The sequence below is a fragment of the Ooceraea biroi genome, chromosome 10, assembly GCF_003672135.1.
Source record: "Ooceraea biroi isolate clonal line C1 chromosome 10, Obir_v5.4, whole genome shotgun sequence".
NCBI lineage: Eukaryota > Metazoa > Arthropoda > Insecta > Hymenoptera > Formicidae > Ooceraea > Ooceraea biroi.
The window spans coordinates 13,419,671-13,440,063 of record NC_039515.1 but is presented as its reverse complement, the minus strand read 5'-3'; the positions used below and the strand labels follow the sequence as shown (position 1 = coordinate 13,440,063).

The 20,393-nt window shown below is 41.0% G+C and overlaps 2 protein-coding genes across 4 annotated transcripts in view; both read left to right on the top strand.

The window, feature by feature from the left end:
- The window catches only part of LOC105286039, an 84,276-nt gene extending 71,121 nt beyond the window's left edge, over positions 1-13,155 (top strand). For both annotated transcript variants that reach the window (XM_011350668.3, XM_011350669.3), the window contains 8 exons: positions 4,087-4,221; positions 5,224-5,388; positions 5,650-5,784; positions 6,159-6,428; positions 6,519-6,893; positions 7,026-7,448; positions 7,624-7,924; positions 7,998-13,155. In XM_011350668.3, the coding sequence (XP_011348970.1) occupies positions 4,087-4,221; positions 5,224-5,388; positions 5,650-5,784; positions 6,159-6,428; positions 6,519-6,893; positions 7,026-7,448; positions 7,624-7,924; positions 7,998-11,746 (5,553 nt within the window). In that variant the 3' untranslated portion in view covers positions 11,747-13,155. The remainder of the gene's footprint in view (positions 1-4,086; positions 4,222-5,223; positions 5,389-5,649; positions 5,785-6,158; positions 6,429-6,518; positions 6,894-7,025; positions 7,449-7,623; positions 7,925-7,997) is intronic.
- A 2,220-nt stretch (positions 13,156-15,375) lies between these two features.
- Positions 15,376-20,393, top strand: part of LOC105286029 (mannosyl-oligosaccharide alpha-1,2-mannosidase IA) — a 738,960-nt gene continuing 733,942 nt past the window's right edge. Inside the window, exon 1 of one of the 2 annotated variants that reach the window (XM_026972917.1) lies at positions 15,376-15,930. In XM_026972917.1, coding sequence (XP_026828718.1) covers positions 15,538-15,930 — 393 coding nt within the window. In that variant the 5' untranslated portion in view covers positions 15,376-15,537. The remainder of the gene's footprint in view (positions 15,931-20,393) is intronic. The other variant, XM_026972919.1, reaches the window with a different exon arrangement.

Below are 20,393 nucleotides of genomic sequence, written 5' to 3'. Positions count from 1 at the left end.
GTTTCTTGGGTCTATTGGAAGGTGGAATGGAGTGAGAAGGGGAATACTGTTCGGCCTCTTAGAAAGAAGAGGAAGACGAAGAGAATCAGAAAAGGGTGGGGGATACTCACCAGCACACCTCGAGTCGTTGGCTTCAGGTACGGGTGCACGGTGCCGCGTGCAGGTAGTTCCGTGCTCTTTCTCCACATTTCGCCTTGCGATCGTGTGTTTAAGCTGTTGAAACTGTACGAAGGAGAGCCTTCTCATTTGCGTACTATCCGGTGATTCGGAACTGGAGTGGAAGCCGTACTCCGTATAATTTCGTGATAGTGTTAATATCTTTTCGTGGAAAGTGCGTAAGAGTGATAGTTGCATAGTTAAAGAACAAAGATACGAAGTGCAGGTACGTTAGGATTTTCATTGGATATTGAGAAAGAACGAAGATGTGGAACAACGATAGCTGCTGCGATGTGCTACATAATACAGAAAGTTGCCCTTCGTCGTTCTGAGAAGTTAACACGGCAAGATAAAAGGAGCACGTGATATGCCATGGTGATACAAAGTGGTCCACGCCAACATTCGACTTGACATTCGTTAATGCGCAGTGGAATAATTTCGATATCATTTGGGGAAATCTGTTCCAAATTTATGAGGGAGCTGTTCTTCCTAATTCCAAAGTACAACATAGAGAAACTCTGATATAATCCCTGTAAATATACATCTGAAATCTTGGAGAGCTTTCAAGGAGATTTTTTACCGCGCGATCGTTTCGAATTCTTCCGACGAATCTGCACGGACAACTGGTCTCCAGCTAATGGACTAATTCCTTGAAAATATTGCTCAGAATCCATCGGTAATTTGCCATTCGGAGCCGAGATGACAAGAGAATCGGAACTACGAACTTAAGCTCGTTGCGGTAAAGCTAAGTGTACGAATCAAAGATGACTTCACTGGCTAAACAAGTTGACGTTTTTAATGAACGTCAGCGTACGACTCATCTGGCAACGGGTTTTGCCGGTATATCCGGCATGCAATTGCTGGATATGATTCTTCCTCCACTCTTTACGTAGGAACATCTGCCTGATTCCCGCCTATATTATATATAGGATATAACTTGCTTACTTATTGTTAACCTTCGCGTCTCCTTTTTCCGTCGTTTCGTCTCACGTTAAACACTCTCTCGTTTATCTGATACATTGCGACTGATATAGTGGTTGGAACGTTATTACTCAAAGCTACGTGACGAAATAACGCTTCCAGCATTTATTACATTACAAAATTGTTTAGCAATCTGAAGAATTGACATTTCTAGAAGAAATACAAAAGAGTTGAACTATGAGAAAGGGTCATTGTCTCCCAAAATCTATTGCATATTCATCATGGATGGGATGCAGTTATCGCACTCAAGGAATATAAGTTACAAGACGAAACGATAAACAAAAGAGATAATAATGTACGTAAGCACTTAAAAAAAGAACATCGACGAAATGCAAGAGAAAATACGATGTAAAGAAAAAAAATGAAACAAATATACCAAGCGATTTTATCAGCGTGCAACGTGTCACGTGTAGACACTGCAAACAACATTATCGTGCCAAGGATTCATCACGAGAGTTCATATTTATCTTCAACCAGCCCGGAAGATGTTTCATCGTGTGCTTTTGTTTCGACTTTGAAGCGCACCGACTTTGAAGTGTTCGAATGAATTCGTAAATGCTGTACGAATGTATTTGATATCCGAAGGTAACCATGTATTCGTAGAATTGTAGGATGGAGCGAAGACGACGGAACTAATGTCTCTAATTTGGAACGTACGGGAAATGTAAAAATGTTGAAGTGGATAAAAGTCCGTCAGAATGCGTCGGCGACGACATCTAAATCGAGTATACCAACGTCATCTACCCTACTACATCAGGAAACAAAGAACGATGGGACAAGAAGTGATACTGAAGTTAAAATTGAAGAGGAAGAGGATAGTGGCATGGAGAGGGAAGATTCGGTGTGCAATGTTGAATTAAGCGACCTGAAAAAAGTATGCTTATGCTTCTTATTCAATCTTTTATTAATTGTAAATTAATAAAAAAAAAGAATCGGATTAAAATATTCTAAGAATCATAGCTATTTTAATAAAAGCACAAAAAGCGTTAACCAATGTACTTATAATAATTATTTATTGCAACTGTGCAATGATTGATAATGGGCGTGCGAAAGCCTTTAGGAACATATTGGGGTTATGATATACTTATATGTCATATTATATATCATGATATTTTTATTAAATTTTAAAGAGCATTTAATTATAATCAATAAATGATAAAGCATCGCTTTCATTCAACAATTTCGCTGGACCTAAAGCAATGTCTGATGCGCATGCTAAAACCAGCCGGCTGGTTTCGTCAGGCGGCAAACCTGTCTCGAACAGGTGCCATATCCTCCTCTTCCTGATGCACATGTACGTGCCGTTACTATCATCGCTTTTACGTCGAGCGGCTCTCGTACCACATCTGTCACTACCTTCACCATTACCAGTAGAGTTAGTGCACGACACGCAGCAACTTTCATTGAGGAGTTTCACTCCAGACGCGAATTGACGCAGCGTACTAGGTCACCGTCGCAAATAAACTCAGATGCGCCATAACAGGATGACCGGCATGAACTTCGATTGAACTCATTTGGTTCTCGTGTTACAATTTCAGAAACTGAGAATCCGCATCATGATTATAATATTTTCCTATTAATTCTTGTTTGTTATTCGACGTGTTTATCGAGTTGCTTTGCGAATGGAAGCACGCTCGCAACTCGTGAGTCGGTTTGTTCTTCGTTTTGCATCCAATTAACATTTTTGTCGAAATACTGTGAAATTCACCCCAAAGCGCTGCATCGACTTTCTACGTGTAATCGCGGTTCGGCAATCACGGGGCGAGCGGGGAAAGGGGATTAGTTACGAAACCGACTAGAACTCGACTGCTGATAGGTCGCAAATTACGACCGGTCCGCGGCACTTCCATTCGACCTCTGCCATGCATCACAGCGATGGCATACAGCGACGCATGCCGTAAAAATCGAGGTAACGTGTGGTCGATGTCCCATCGCGTACTACCGCCAACTCCGGCCTTCATTTCCCTCCTCCATATTGCAAAATCGCTTGCGCCTCGCAAACTTATCTATGCACCGTCCGATTATCTCGCGGATACGTTGATTACGGAAATGAAACAAGCAGAGCAACACGGTAGGTTTAGCGTTACAACCCGATTTTATCACAAAACCAACGGTTTTATCAGCGGTGATGTAAGAACTCATGTAACGCTGTGCAATCTTTCTCTCTCTATCTTTTCCTTCCTACCTTCCTCTTTCTCGTTTATTTGCGAAATATTTACAGAAATTGCATGTGGCTACATTTGCATCATCAAAGTTTAAACGGGGAAATTATCGCCCAGCAATGCGATCCATCACGAAAATATCGAATCTTACTTTATTCAGTAATTCAAACAATTTTTCCTCTAATGTTATAGCATTTTGAAGTTGTCATTGACGTCTATTTTGCTAGCTGCATACATCCGGATATTGGAAACATTTTAGGGATTGATTAATAGAATTAAGTTGCAGCATCCTCGACATTGTACTCCGTTAGGCCGAATGCGTTAGACCTCTTTTTCTTCTATAATAAAATGAAAATTTATTTCACTTGCTGATTCTGGCATATTCATATCTATACATCCGCTCATAGTGCAACATACTTATATCAGGACACAAGTAAATAGATACACATACAGAAAAATATTAATAGTTTAGTGAATGTAATGCCACGGAGAATCGATTTTTTTACGAATTCTCTTTCTTCCTTCTTCAATAAGCAAGCCGTATCAAATATTAGTATAACGTAATACGTTTTACGTTTTGCGTATTGTTGCTTATTATATGTAGAAAAATAAAAGTATATATTTAAGCAACGGGCAGTTTATTTATCTACGTCATATTGTAATTGTATTTACAATATGTTTTTCTTTTGTCGGGACGTTTCAGACATAATAACGGCTAAAGCTGCATCGCGATAGATATTCTTTGGTAACTCTTGCAGTAAATCTTCGTCACATTATCTTATTCCAGGACCTGTTCTCGCAGCTGCAGTTTTCGCAAGAGAGCGCTCTGCCTCCCGACACGTTGCGCCGTGCATTGGCCGAGAGTTTCCTCGATCAACAGAGGTTCCAGCTTGGTTTTATGGACGATGCGGCGGAATGTTTCGTAAGTGCCAACTATTCCGTTTCTTCCAGATGCCAATACTTCTGATTGAAACTGACTGAAACAGCGGAACGTTGATATTCGCGTAACACAATCCGCGAATTGGCAATTGATCAAATCTGGACGCACGAATATGCGCTTAGCAGTAAAAAATGTACTTTTTACTTATCGTGTTTACGATAGACCCTTTGTGAAACGACTTTTATGATTAACGTTGCGAGAAACGCTGAATAGATAATAATCGATAATACGTCCATAATTAAGGAAAATTTGTATATATTCCTATTATTGTGGGAAGAAAATTCTAATTTTCTCGCTAATTTTTATGGCGAAACTTTGTATGGCAAAACACGATCAAGGCTATACTGTGGCTATGCTTGAATCTAATCAAATCAATCTTTCAAGGGTTTTCTCTTGCTTTAGCAGAGATGGAAACTACATTATTTTCGAATATTGTATTATCGAATATTTCGAAGTTGATCGAACGTTTCTAATGATGCCTAGTTATAGATCTAGCAATAACGATCTGAGCTAAACCTTGCAAATACCGGCGGGATACTACTTTCTCGTTTACACAACAGTCACGTTAGACGCTAAGTATGTTCGTATGTGTGTCAACACCACCAGTCGGCTGAATAATATCAATGCAAGTTAGTACTTACACAGCAAAAACCTACAATGATGCAAGGACAGTAGTATGCTCGTTGCGTACCGTTATTTCTCTGAATATTCTCGTATGCAAGATTCCTATCAACTTGCACACTAGTGTATTTTTATTGAGTGATGTTTTTATATGAAGTTTTATATGAAGAATAAATATTGATGATTAATCAATCTTTTTTAGTTTTAAGAAATGTATAACATAATGTTTCTTTTGATGTCATAATGAATGGTGATGATATTATACATCCATTATGTATTTAATATTTTGGCATTGCAACCGCAAGTGTAAGTTGCGGTGGAAAACTCGAAAAACTGCAACAAACAAATAATTTATAACTTCAGGAAAACATTCTCTTACGCATACATCTCCACATCGCAAGCGGCGAGGCTGAAGACATGTGTAGCGCGAGACATTGCGTGCCACATCAGAAATTCGCCATGACGCTCGTTGAACAAAGCGTGTGTGGAGCTTGCGGTGCAACATCGGAGCCACTGCCTTTTACACAGGTTTGTGCAATTATATATAATAATAACATCAAGTTTTTTTCGCGCGTTACTGACAAAACTAATAAAATTTTATTTATTCTTACATAAAACGTAAAAGCTTCTCATTCTTACCGCAGAGTTCTTTTATTATATTCAGAGATATCAGATTTATCCATTATTAACATTAATTATATTATTAATGTTAATGTTTTAATCGTAAGAATGTGTTCTTAAGTTTTTAATAATTAAAAAAACATGTGCCATTTTCTCCATTTGTTGCAGATGGTTCATTACGTGTCTGCGTCAGCGTTGACATCCCAGGCTCATCAAACGTCATTAACTTCCAGAAACAGTCCGGATCTTTTTGGACAACTTCTCCGAAGAGCTGGTGGGATGGGCGACATCCGTGACTGTCCGGTAAGCAAGACTACACTAACACATTTTGCGAAATATGTGGTCAAAGTATGAATAACGCGTCGGCGATTCTGGGTTTTACCGCATTAAAATTCGTCAATTTTGTAATAATCCTCTTGGATAACGTTGGGCTTTAAAGAAACTTATGGGCAATGTAGTACTGATTCATCTGCACGCGACTTTTATGAACATGTTCTTTTTACGAATTTATTTCTGATGATCTCAAACTTTCTTTCAAAAGTAGACCGCCAAGGAGAACCAAACATGCAACATGATTTTAAAAGAATTGTTCTTATTATATAAATAAAAATAAATAATAGTATTGAAAAAAACAAAAGTAATATGAGACTTTATTTCTCGCTATTCTGTGTATTCAGAGTTCTTGCGGTGCAAAGATTCAGATATGTCGGACTCTGATGAATCGACCGGAAATAGTTTCCGTCGGTGTCGTCTGGGACAGCGAACGACCGTCGTTGGAGCATATCATGGACGTTTTCGCGACTGTGGGCACGTCCCTCCGACTTAGTGATGTCTTCCATAGCGTGGTAGACTCTCGATGGGGTGCTTCCACCGTGCATAATCTTGTAGGAGTGGTTACTTATTACGGGAAACATTATTCTACCTTCTTTTTCCATACGAAATTAAAGGTCAGTGTTAACTATCCTATATTCGTATCAATTAGTTTCATTTATATGGTAATGTAACTTGGTATATTAAACGGATTATTCAACTTTTAGGTATGGATCTATTTCGATGATGCGACTGTCAAGGAAATTGGACCACGGTGGGAACAAGTCGTGGAAAAGTGCAGGAGAGGTCGTTATCAACCCCTGCTGCTATTATACGCAACGCCCGCTGGAACTCCAGTGAATACCGAAAATGCTCCAAAGACTGTTATCCCTTTCCCAAATGGTAGCAGTCTGAAAACGTCCCCGAAGAATAACGTTCGCCGTTCGATTACGCCTAGTCCTGAAAAGCCATCCATCAACAGCACTGCCAGGCGTGCCATCACACCCAATCCTGACAGTCCATCCCATCTGTACACTCAACGAACTGTTTACAGTGATTACCAGAATCTCACCGACATTCAGAATAACATATTCGGTAATCAGGTGCGTTGCAATGATCAACAACATTTGCTCATACAAGATAAGCTTTTTAAAATTTATTCTTTCTTTATTGAAGAAAAATATAATATTTGCACAATTGATTTATTAATTTAATTTTCATTTAATGTTACACAGGGTGTAGACATGGTTGACGGTGATATAGAATCAAAATATATTAGCCGCCGCGCCGTGGAAAACGTAATGCAACAACAAAAGAAACAGCAGATGCAACTGACACGTAGTTTAAGCGTGGGATCGGCACCGCAAGATGGTATCAGTATTCCTGACCATATGAACGTGCCACGAAGGCGAGATTCTGGCAATTGGTCCGGTGACCGGAATAGCGCGTCCTCGAGTTCGTCAACGACGATGGACAACACGTATCTGTATATTGTTAATAAAATGCAGAGAAACTCGGGTGTACCTAAGAGTCCTATCAGCAAGTCTGGAGAATTCTCGAGCAGTAGCAGCGGACATTATGACGCTGGCTACGATTCGTATTCTTTATCCTCGACGGATAGTCTTCCACTTCAGCAGGGTCTAAAGCATAATTTGCAGGTAAACGAAAAATGTCAATTAACACAGTTGAAAATGAAATCTTTTTTACTTTTACTTTTTAAATTTGTTAAGATGCATTGACTTTTAAACATAATAATTTCTGAAATATTTCTTAAATAGTATTAATAATTTCTCAGATATTATGTTTATAATCTCATAACATTGTTTTTTACAGCTTGCTCAAATACCGGAAGGTTACCAACCCTCTTCCGGCGACGACTGCGAACGATTATGCAAAGAAACGGACGCCTTGCTGGATAAATCTCGCGCTGCCGAAGATGCCGGCGATCTCAACACCGCTGTGGCGTTGTGCAGTGCGGCTAGCAGTAAAGCCAGAGCTGCAATGGATGCCCCATACAATAATCCCCATACGATCACGATAGCAAGGATGAAACATAATACCTGCGTGATGAGAACGAGGAGTTTGCATAGGAGAATGCTGCAAGAACATGTGACTATCAATGGTGACAAAGAAGGTAAGAAATCGAGTTACTGATTATTCTAAATACGTAGTGATAGAAATATCTGACTTTCTATCTCTTTTCTCAGAAGGAGCGGCTGAAGGAAAGCACTCACGAGAGAACAGTAAATCGGGCCAGCATTCGAGGCAAAGTTCGCGAGATAAAGGTAATCATTCCCGACAAAATAGTCGGGAACTTTTAACGAATGTTTCGACAATGATAGTAGATAAGCCTGCCACGAAGAGCATCGAGATTTATGCCACTCTACCGAAGAAGAAGACACTACGTAGCAAAGCAACGGCGGTGAACGTTATCGAGGATGAAGAGTACATGCTGTACGATCGTCCAACGCAAAGGACTGGCTTGTTCAGTCGTACGAAACGTTGCGAAGACGATAAAAAGGATAAGAAACGCGCGAGAAGTGAGGAGAGGAACAAGAATGTGTCCAAGGATTTCTCGATAGCGCCATCACGAATGTCGCCGTCTCCAAAAGGAGTAAAGATTGAAAAGCCAAAGGAAATCGTCGAAACTAATACAATTCAGAACGTAAGAAATACGCAACCCAACAATACAGCTACGGTCGAGCAGAAACAAGGCAAGAAACAGCACAAGATACGTAGGAAATTGCTCATGGGCGGATTGATCAAGAGAAAGAACAGGAGCATGCCTGACCTACGAGAAGGGCAAGATGGCCAAACGAACGTGAGTGTGGAGAGATCCTCTAGTACCTTGCCAAAGCAATCGGTGGATGATTCTAGCGTTGGCTTGAAAGGCACTGATGTGAGCCAATCACTGAGCGGTTACTTATCAGAAGGACACCTGGAGTTTACCGGGAACAGTGGACCTGGCAATACCAGCAATCCGAATCTTGAAAGAAGTCGTTTGATGCGGAAGAGTTTTCACGGCAGCGCCGGCAAAGTGTTACACGTGGCGAAAGTGCCTCCGCCCCCTCCGCTCAGAACCACTTCTCAGCTTAGCAAGTCTAAGTGTTCGGGCGAAGTGCACAACGAGCAGTCTCAATCCGATAAGGTTACGTATCCTTTGCCAGATGGCCGGTGTGCATCCAATCCGTCGCAGGATCAGGGGAATGTTTACTGGAATCACATGAATGCGGGCAACACTACTAATGTGGTAAACAGGAACTCGAATTACGTCGATTACTCTTCAGAATCGCACTCACTGCCATTTCTACCATCCTACAGCGAACCAAATACCAATATTTCGGGAATATGTCAAACGAGCTACAACAATAAGCCCAGGATCCAAGATGACGTCGTGCAGTATGCTAATGGTATACTTTACGAACCGACCTTCGTCGTTACTCGTGCCGATGTGCATAATGAGCAAAGTCCTGTTAAGCAACAGACACAACCAGATTCGTTGCCGCCTTATCCCGAGAACGGTAATATTTCACACTCACGACAACCGAGTGAGGATTTTCCGCCGCCTCCGTATCCATCAATTCACTCGGTATCACATTCGAGACAAACTAGTGAAGACTTTCCGCCACCGCCGCCGCCGATCGACGAGCCGACTCATCATCAGGATACTCAACAACATCAAATTCAACCGCAGCAACGCGCGCAGCAGTTTGAGGCGCAGCAAATTAGCAGTTTGTTGACGCAATTGCAAAGCAAACGGGAACAGATCTCATCTGAGGATGCAAATGAGGAGAAACGATCAGAGGAACACGAGGACGAGGAAAAGTCATCGAGCGAGACGTGGCTGAGAGAACTACAAGCTAAACAAGCGGAGAGAAAAATGAAACGGCAAGGATCATTAGATCAGGATGTTCCAAAAATCAAGCCGACAATACAAACGATTCAAGGACCGACTATTGCCAGAAGAACCAGTGACTTGATGATGAACAGTCTTGGACAGGGATACGATCAAGGTCGTGATGTCACCGATTGTCCGAGAGTTGTTTCTTCGGTAAAAGACATGGCCGCTAGATTCGAACAGATCAAATTGCAACCGGTATCAAAGTTAGAAACAGACATGAAATCTCAGACAAAACAGAACGTGAACTGCGTTTCCCCAATGATAATAACAGATATGCCCCAGGAAACGAAGACGCTGATTGAGGAGACAAAATCAGTTAAGTTATCTTCGGAGAATATTGCAGCCTTTACAAAGACGGAAACTTCTCAGTCCGTTTTGAATTCTAGTTTTGACTCGAGTTCCAGCCAGAACAGCTTTATCGCGATGGTGCCACCGAACAATTGCAACGTTCAACAAAGTGATCTAAATGCTGCGATATTATCAATGTCCTTGACCTTGCCGCACGAAAATGGCTTGCCCATTGATTACCCGGAAGACGATATCAGCGAAGTGGCGATGCAGAACACTATTCAAAATACAACAATACTGCCGAGCGAGGAGGACATCGCTCCGAGAAAAGTGAAACGGCGAATAGGAAAGAAGAAGAGCGTATCGTTTTGTGATCAAGTGGTGCTCGTTGCAACAGCGGAGGATGACGAAAAGGATTCGTACATCCCGAATCCCATTTTGGAAAGGGTATTACGTTCTGCGATGAATAAACCTGAGACTGCACAGGTACTGAGAGAAATCAAAAGTCTTCAAGAGGCAGAGGCAAATCGCGAGAACACTGCCACGAAGTTCCAACAGCAGACTCTTCCTTTAAAGAGTGAAGCCGATAGCGTGCCGGCGACGCCTTTCCAGGATCAGCTGAGGAGCGTTAATCCGATACCTGCAATGACAGACACCATTAAGCCTACATTTGGACGACAAAATTCAAGCGATTCGGTTGGATCGTTGACGGATAAGAGGTCTTGTGGACCATGCGGGAATGAGGGCAAAGATGTCGTTGACCGTAAAGAGACTTATGCTGGTATGCCTATAAACACTTCGAAAATGACCGCATCTTACCCATCGCAGCTGCAACAACAGATCAGATATACGCAGAACGGATATACTCAATACATGCAATCGATATATCCGCAGACACAGATATCCTATTCGAGAAATCAGATCATGCCTTTAACTCAAACTCAAAAACCAGCCAGTCCTTATCCCACGCAAATCCACGGACAATATATCCAGAATGGTCTCCAACAAGCAAAGGTATTACCTCAGAAAAACAGTTATGGAACATATTATCAACTAGAGCAGCAACACAATCAAATGAATAAGCAGGCGATTATTCAACAGCAACAGAATACTCTAAATCAAAGGATACCATCTCATAATGCGAGTCCAATAACCGTGCAGCATTCGCAGCAACAGTTTCCATATCCACCTAATCAGTCGCCGAGCCCGTATCAAAATCAATACTCTCAAAATTCCTTCCAGAATCATTCCTATCAAACAATCGTTTCGCAGAGTAGAATGGGCCAACCATTACCACAGTATCAGCCACCGCCTAATTCATCTGCATCTTATCAACAGCAACAGCAACAGCAACAACAGCAGCAGCAAAATGCACAAAATTATCAGCAGAGACAAGATAACTACCAGCGACAATTAGTAACTCAGAAGATTGATCAGCAAAATTCTGCGGTGCCTAATCAGACATATTCCAAGACGCTGCAGAACGGTCAAATACAGCCTAACATGAAGTATCCGCCCTATCAACATCCCCCGCTTTCCAAACAGATGCACTTTGCAATGTCCACTGCAAAGATTGTCCCAATGGTCACACAGCCGATAGTGACGCAGTCTTCCTTACAAACGTCGACGAGTATTGCGACATCCGCAAGAGCGTGCGTGACACCCTGTAACCTTTGTCGAAAAAGAAACGTACGTGAACCGACACTTTATTGCACAGACTGTGATTTTTACATGTCTCGTTTTCGAGCTGGTAACAAAGCCACTTGAACCAATTGATTAGAAGATTTGAATTTCATCAAACATTGAGCCTCTTTACTAAAAAAAGTAGCATTGTTCTTTTATGTAATGAATTAATTAACAACTCCAGTAATAGATAGAATATAACAGAACTGATGCTCGCAAAAGTCCGAAATGTTAACATTTTCTACAATCATGTTTTATTTCAATGATCTGTTGGCAATCGCAAGGATATATAAGGTTGAATATCAGGAGCGCAGTACTTATTTCCTGTATGTAACTTATTAAATCATTACATTTCGATTACATTAAAACTAAAATTAAATATATAATATCTCATTAAATTTCTAATTAAAATTCGATCAATTTCGAACGATATATATTATTCATATTACTTTGTATATGTGTATTAGATAATGTGTATTAGATAATATAACTAGAGACCCTCATCGTGCAGCTATTAATAATACTCGTGTACAATATTATTAGTAACATAACTTTTTTATAATGTTTATATTAAATGTAGAAAAAGTTGTACTTAACTGTCATTTTAGATATATTTCGATGAACTAGATTATTATTGTAAGAATGCAGATTCTGTCAAAGAAACTGTAGAAGAAAGTTTAAAATGTTTGTTAGATCTTGTACTTAGTAAAAACAGCGAACTTATATTAATACGTCTGAATTGCTGCGTGATTTACATTTGTAATATTTTAGTACATATATATCTATAGATAAACTTAATCATTTTTCTTATGTAAGAGAGATCTGTAAAATCAATAATTCATATAAATTAGTACGAGTAAAATGACATTTTTATTTTGATAGTTTACTCTGCGTATTATTTGTACATATTTTGTTGAGATGACGAGAGAGATTGAAATTGTGATACTAGCCATCATATGTAGAACTTATCTCATTAGGATAGAAATTGCATCGTATTAACTGCGAGGAAATAGAAACATATAAAACCTGATCTCTGAGAATGCGTGGAGTTTATTTTACGTTAATGCGATTTGTTAAACTATATTGACGATAACGTGTCGCGGTTATTGCAGAAATTGATATTGTTTGTACATATGTTCTCCGGCGTTCGGAGAAAATATCGATAACAAGCGAGATGAACGATCGAGAGAATAATTTTCTGTGATCGTTTAAACTTTCTTTATAATTAAAAGGAATAAAATAAATTTTATTCGCGCCACATTAACAATCTTCAAAATTAAGTCTTGTATTAACATATATTGCGTTATTATTGTATCGCCTTTTAGATGTTATATTTAAGTGCGTTATTAGTGTATCGCCTTTTAAATGTTATATTTAAGTGTTATAAGATATAAATGTACAAATATCCGATTTTATACTTTTTGTATGAGTATTTTGTTTTAAAAATACTTTATTTTTAAGTGACACCTAATAAAAGTACCCTTACAATATTATTTTGTGTCGATGTTTTCTGTATTATCCTATATAAAAGTATTATACTATTATATTGGGTTGGCCAAAAAGTAATTGCGTTTTTTTTATATAAATAAAAGGCGAATTTTTCATGGGAAACAAAAACTTTATTAAACAATATATTGTCCATTTTGTTTGATTATCTTTTGCCATTTTTCAGGCAACTTCATGATTCCGCGCTCAAAAAAGTTCTTATCTTTTTCAGCAAAAAACAATTCCAACAACGATTTCATATCCTCATCAGCAGTAAAGGTTTTACCATTCAAGGCGTTTTGCAAAGAACGAAACAAATGGTAATCTGATGGTGCCAGGTCTGGCGAATATGGTGGATGTGGTAACATCATGGTAACACATCCCATCCAAGCTGCAACAATTTTTCACGAGTGACCAAACTTGTACGTGGTCTAGCGTTATCATGGTGAAACGCAACACCTTTGCGATTCACCACTTCTCGACGTTTCTGTTTGATGGCATCATTTAATTTATCCAGTTGACGACAGTATACGTCTGAATGAATGGTTTGATTCCTTGCAAGCAGCTCAAAATACACAGTCCCACCAGACTGACAGCATAATCTTTCTTTGGTGAATATCTGCTTTTCAAGTGCTTCGAGCAGGTTCATCACGATCTTTTTCGTTTGACGTTGTTGTAGACGATCGATTTTTCGTCGCCTGTTATCATACGTTTCAAAAGAGAATCGCAGATGTCAATACGCTCAGTGAGATGAATTTCTTTGAGCTCATGTGGTACCGAAATATCGAGCTTACTAATGTATCCAAGTCGTTTTAAATGGTTTTCAACACTCGATTTCGATATGTTAAGATTCTCAGCAATCTCTCGTGTCGTTAAACGCCGATTCGAATCGATCAGTGCCTTTATTTTGTCATCATCAATTTCGATTGGCCTTCCTGAGCGCGGTGCATCTTTCACATTAAAATCTCCAGATCGAAATTTAGTAAACGAATTTTGACACTGCCGCAGTTTTAAAGCATCTTCGCCCCATATACATGACATAACTTTTGATGAGCTTGCACAGCGTTTTTCCCTTTTTGGAAGTAATAAAACAAAATATGAGGAAAATGTTCTTTTTGATTTTCCATTTTGAAATCGACGGCAAAGAAACAATTGTTAACGAAATCGTGTACTTTCTTTTTGTAAAACAAGCTTGAACCGTGAGTTGTTAACCTACATAATGAATTTGCGGTTTAGAATGAAGTTAGTTACATTTCAAGACATGTATGTCCATCTATTGGAAAAAAACGCAATTACTTTTTGGCCAACCCAATATATTCATGTCTTTTGGCACTTTTAGTAGAACTTATATTTGCAAAAGCTAAAAAGAACTATTTTTTGTCGTCGACATTTGACAAAGGATCGATATTGTAAGATCATTTATTGAAAATCATCATTTGTATCGTCCGTTTTAAATTAATTTAAGAAAATAGCTTCCCAACGTCTGTGATGAGACAAACATTTGACACATCGATCGATCAAAACAAACGATCAACTGTACCGGAGATCGTGCTTTGTGCGGCACTCTCCGTCAAGATAGGGAATAAGTCAGACGCTTATTTTCGGGAGTCAATTCGTTTGTATTTTCGTTATTCAATAAAGTCTAGTATAATTGTGTTTTGTTCAAATTAAACGAACGTGTTTGATTATCTTCCGCTTATGCCACTTCTTAAAATCAATACCATCCTCGACGCACAAATTACACAGACAATCTTACAATATTATCTGGACCGAGTGATGACGAGAAAGCTACAATGAAAACTGTACGGAATCTCCAATGTGGAAAATTTCAGGCAGCTTCGATGAGCTATGAGGAATCGCGACAAATGTCCAGAAATCTTAATGAATGTTTAATTTTAACGTTTGTAGAATAAACCAACAATAGTATATATAATCTCTGAAATGTATTCTTCTACAAAAATGCGATCGGAGCAGTTGAGGGAGTAAGGATTAAGATTACAGATGGACGATTACGTAAAAGAGACATGATCATGGTGCAAAAGGTTCATCGTATCCTCCGATAAATATTCTGCAAACAATTGAAATCTCCACCTCAGCGAGTCCGTTCACGTGCAACACTGTCGCGAGACTCCACTAGATGTCGCCTGGATTAACAAATAAGTGGCGCTGTTTCCCGCGCGGGCCACGTCAGCTGATCGGCGCTGCGGGCGCAGCCACGAGATATCAATTGCTGCACGCAGGTGGTGCTCGTGCCCGTAATGGCGTATGACGGTTGACAGGTCACGAGCGAAACGCGCACGGGGTGCTCGAGTTTTCGCGTATTCGCAAGACCCGGCTGGCGATTTGAGTGTCGCGGCGCGTGTGTACGTGTGTCGGACGTCCGCGGTAAGATGACCGCGTCGACTGGCGTGCTGCCGTCGTACCAGCGCTTCGCGAACGGCGCGGTGCCGGTGTCGTTGTTCCCGAGGCGTTCGTTCCGCCCGCGCGAGAAGTACCTGATCCTCCTGGTATTCCTGACATTCGGCGTCGTATGCTTCGGCACGTTCTTCTTTCTGCCGGACTTCCGCACCGGCGGTGCCGCCGTTAACAGTGTCGTGAACCGCGTGTACCAACGGATGCAGCAAGCTGGACCAGAGCTGTTGCTGCCGGTGCCACCGCGCGCCTCCGGCGACGTCAAAGATTCGCGCTCGTCCGCGGCCGGACACCCGAACGCGGTGCCACCCGGCCACGAGGGAAGCGATCATCAGGACGTGCATCTCGTGGAGGACAAGCAGAAGTTGCAGGTGTGAATTCGTGCTCGCCCAAGTTCACTCCGTCATTCTCGACGACGAGCCTCTCGAACGCCTTGCGAGTTGTAGCCTCGCGACTTTTAGCTGCTTTCAGGGAACGAGTCGATCCCGCGAAACGCGTGTCGCGGTGAAGCGATGCCGCCGCGTGCCATAGCATGTCCACCACGTGAAGAGCAGGCTAACGACCGTACCTCGAATGCAGCTCGTTGTGCTCTGTTTGTTTACATGCGGCCATTGTGACGTACATGGCTGACGCACGTGCGCGGAGTTCGCGCGCTGTCATTTTGCTCGCGATTCCACTTCGGTCGGATGAAAACGCGGTTCCGTGTTAAAATCCCCTTCTCGGTCCACGATGCAAGTGGACGTTGGAATGGACGCGCGACAATTGCCTCGTGCGTCGCAGCAACGCGATACGCGCTTAACAGCCGGCGCGATTCGATTGCAATCCGTTTAATCGCCGTTTCAGTAATTAATTTTGTCGTTTTTTTTTACAAATGCACGCATTTTTCGAGACTTGGCATTATATTACCGTTTCACGAATATATTCACTGTGCGTGTCAGGCAGAAAACTCGAATTCTCTCTGGACTCTTCATCTTATTTGATGCTCGGTTCTAACGTAGATCTTTCCTTTTGACTGTTCACTTTCTAAAATTCCATCAGCTTCTACGTCGATTACGGGCACTGCGGGAAGCTAGATCTCGCTTAACTACTTTGAGCGTTGTAAGACTTGTCGGGGTCGAACAAAGTCGAACCAACTGTCGCTGATAAACGTTGGAGGCAACGCGATATCCAGCTACTGGATACCTCTCGCGCCTCGCTGCGTGTTAAACTCCCGTTTCGTGCATGCTTTTTTTTCTTTTATGTAGGTAGTAGGTGAGTAGGTCGTGCAAGGCCGCGTCGTGCTGTTGCCCTCGTAAGGCAATGTCTGCGGAATATCGATGCAGCAATTCAAGACACGATTAATTGAATTTTCTATGATCTGTACAGTCCCGCTTATCTTTGAAACATTTTCTTTTGAAATTATGAGTAATGTGAATTCCGATGGATAATTACTAGCAAAGAACGAGACAGAAGCAAGATTTTGACAAAGGTTTATTATGTTAATAACGATAACTTTTATTATGTTGATAACGATGAATTTGAGAATTATAAATACATGAATCGTTTACATATTTACTGCACACTATTTGCACACAATCAGTTTCCGTTCTATTCGATAAGACGAAAATATCAATGTAAATTAGGTCTTTTGGCCCGAATTTACTTTAATATATTTTAATTTGGCGTTAATTGATACAGATAAGCGCGCAATTAGAATTACACACGGCGAATGCAATTTATCTCGCTCGTAGGCGCTCACACAGGCCGTCGTTATTTCCTCTTTCTGCCAGTCTTCTTGTCTCGGAGAAAATAATAACCGAGAATATTCTTGGCTTTTGCACGCGCGTTCTCTTCGTCATAAATCAAACGTCATGCTCCAGGATTTTCGAAAGCAGTTCACAAAGCACGGATTACCACGATTGCATATAATAAAGACGAATGATACGCGTGGCCGATTGCGCCGGTCGATCCGTGGAATCCTGTAAATTGCGCCATTCTGCCTAGCAGTATCCCAACTTTCTGCCCGAATCCAGAAACGTTTAAACCCAGAAACGGAACCACGCGGAATGCAACGCTGTTTGTTTCTCACGTCTGCTTGGAGGCCTGCATGGAACGCGCGCGGTTATGGTAAATTCGAATGAAGACACGCACGAAGTGAAACGTGATTCGCCGACGCAACGTTCACGTGAACGTAAACGCTCTCGCGAAAGGAAATATCTTGCGACAATAAAAAAATGAGGCGTTAGCATAATCGAGCAGCAGTGCCGCATACATCGCGGCATTCAACGTGTGTTTGGATGTATGAATAGTTCGTAAAGAGATGGCAATTGTCGAGGGATTGTGTAAAGATATGTAAAGAAATGCAGATTAGAAAGCTAGCAAATCTCGCAATAGTATCCCATCGTAATTCGTATTATTCGCATTGTTGGTACCGTTATCTTTAGCAACAAACTTTTTTTTTGCTAATAGATGATTTTTAAGAAAATATCAATTTTCATCAATATTTTCCTGGATCATGTTCCTATGACACACGTTCTTGTTTCTTATTAAAGTAAAATTAACGGAGAAACGCTATCGCCATTCTCCATTACAAAAGTCGTTGTTACGTCGTTAGGTCCGACTGTTTTTTTCCGTCCATTCAGCGATGATTAACGGTAAGGCGTTCGAGAGCATGCACCTCTTCGGAGATGAATAAGGCGAGAAGGAGTGTACTTCCGTGGAATCTGGATCACATACAGATGGCACGTGTGATGCTTGTGGAAATGCACTGGTCTCTCAAGTTTCGCGCGTGGTCTCTCGTGGTTAAACTATATCCTTATCGTACAAAGCAAAAATCAACGCGTTCAAATCATCGATATCGTAAATCAATCAATGATAACGGCGAAATCAGTTATGGAAATTTGATCGACTTATTGGTCTACACATTCAAATTAGATGCCCATCTAAAGATCCTTTAAATTGTAAGTATGGATAAACTTCCAAAAACCTTCCACGACCCATTTACGTGTTCTTTGGTAAAAATGTTTTAAATAACTCAAAATGAATATCTTGAAATGGATTTTTACCGATGAGAAAGATAAAGGCATGCAAAATCTTCAAATAAGGTAATATGTAGTGATTGAATATTTTCAGCTAGATTTCTGTACATATACAGAATAACTACACTTGAAATACATCAGAAGATTCCTGAGACCAAACAAAACAAACGATTCGAGTAACAGTTTTTAAGTGAGAGCTATTTCAAGTTATCCAATTAGTGTATATTAGGTACCAGCCAGGAGCGGCACAAGGCACGCGCTTTGTCTCACCATGAAATACAGGGTGATCGAGCGCATCTTAATTCTTCGCGACTGTTCACTGCGTGTTTCTATTCATTGCACAATGTCTTGTAAGCACTATTTCATGGATCAGAGTCAAATCCGAAGACCTCGTCGGTCAGTTCACACGCTTCTCCGCGATCGATCCATTTATCCGTGTATATCTCGTTAAACGCACTTCCGCGTACGTGTGCGCCGGGATTTTCGCGCGTTGCCGTTCGACTTTCTGCGACATCGGCTGTACAATCGACGAGAAAAGACGCACCGATCGCGGAGAAGCGTGTGAACTGCCCGGCGAGATCTTCGGATTTGACTCTGATCCATGAAATAGTGCTTACAGGAACAGAATACAGTGCTTACAGGACATTGTGCAGTGAATAGAAACACGCAGTGAACAGTCGCGAAGAATTAAGATGCGCTCGATCGAATTGAAGTGTGCGCGATGCGTTGGACCACTTCGATCCATCCCTGAACGTGGGAAAATTCTGTACATGGACAGGATATCTTCAATCTTTTATAGTGCCGAAACTACGCCACCCTCGACATTTTGCCAGAGGAACTTTCGTCTCAGAATGACGTCAGGAGTCTACCCTGAAGCGGTGATTCGATAGATCTGGGACACCCTTTTTTTGTGGACGTGAGGAGAAAAAAATGCTATTACGCACCCCCGGTCGCTCAACGGTAACTAACCGCCGACCGACACGGGGAGTGTAGGACTCACCCAGGACCCATGCTGGTCCACTGGGCATACCCACTAAAAAACCCCTCCGGATAACATCCTCTAACACTGGGCCAGTCCATCGGGGCGTTGCCATAGGTATACGATCCGGCGGACCAACCAGTCGCGTCCAGGGAGCATGTCCCCAAATCCCTTGAATATATACGAATCCCCATCAGCCCCGACCACACACTCACGCCAACACGCGCACACACTCATACGCAACAACATGGACCGAAAGCGGCAAGCCGCGCATCAAGAAGTAAAATCTATAGATTAATAGGAATCAGTCACTATTAAAATCCATTACAACTCAATAACATCAGTGAATAACAAATAAATAAGTAAATATATAAATATATATACTAACACAAGACCTAGGGGCCAATAGGGCTATCCTGGGTCACCATTCCTTCTCGGTGGATTCGGAGCCTGCCAGATCTGGGACACCCTATATATGTACACACACTCACATCCACACCCACACACAGAGCATCGTAGCGTATTGCCGGTACATATACATAATTTGGATTGGGTTAGGTTAGATTAGGTTAGGGCGTGGGAGGTTTTCGGAAATTTAACCAAAATTATTTCATGATCAAGATTATTCATTTGTTTTGTGATTTACTCTACACCACATACGTGTACATAACTCAATGCCATTATTTTTATTCAAGAACTTAGTGAATATAAGTTACATATTGCGAATAATGATTATAATGTTCAAATGGAAAGTAAATTCTAAGAAAATAAATTAATAAATTTTTCACACATTTTCGTTTTTCTCTCAATTTTCATTTTTGTGCATAGAAAGCGTTGT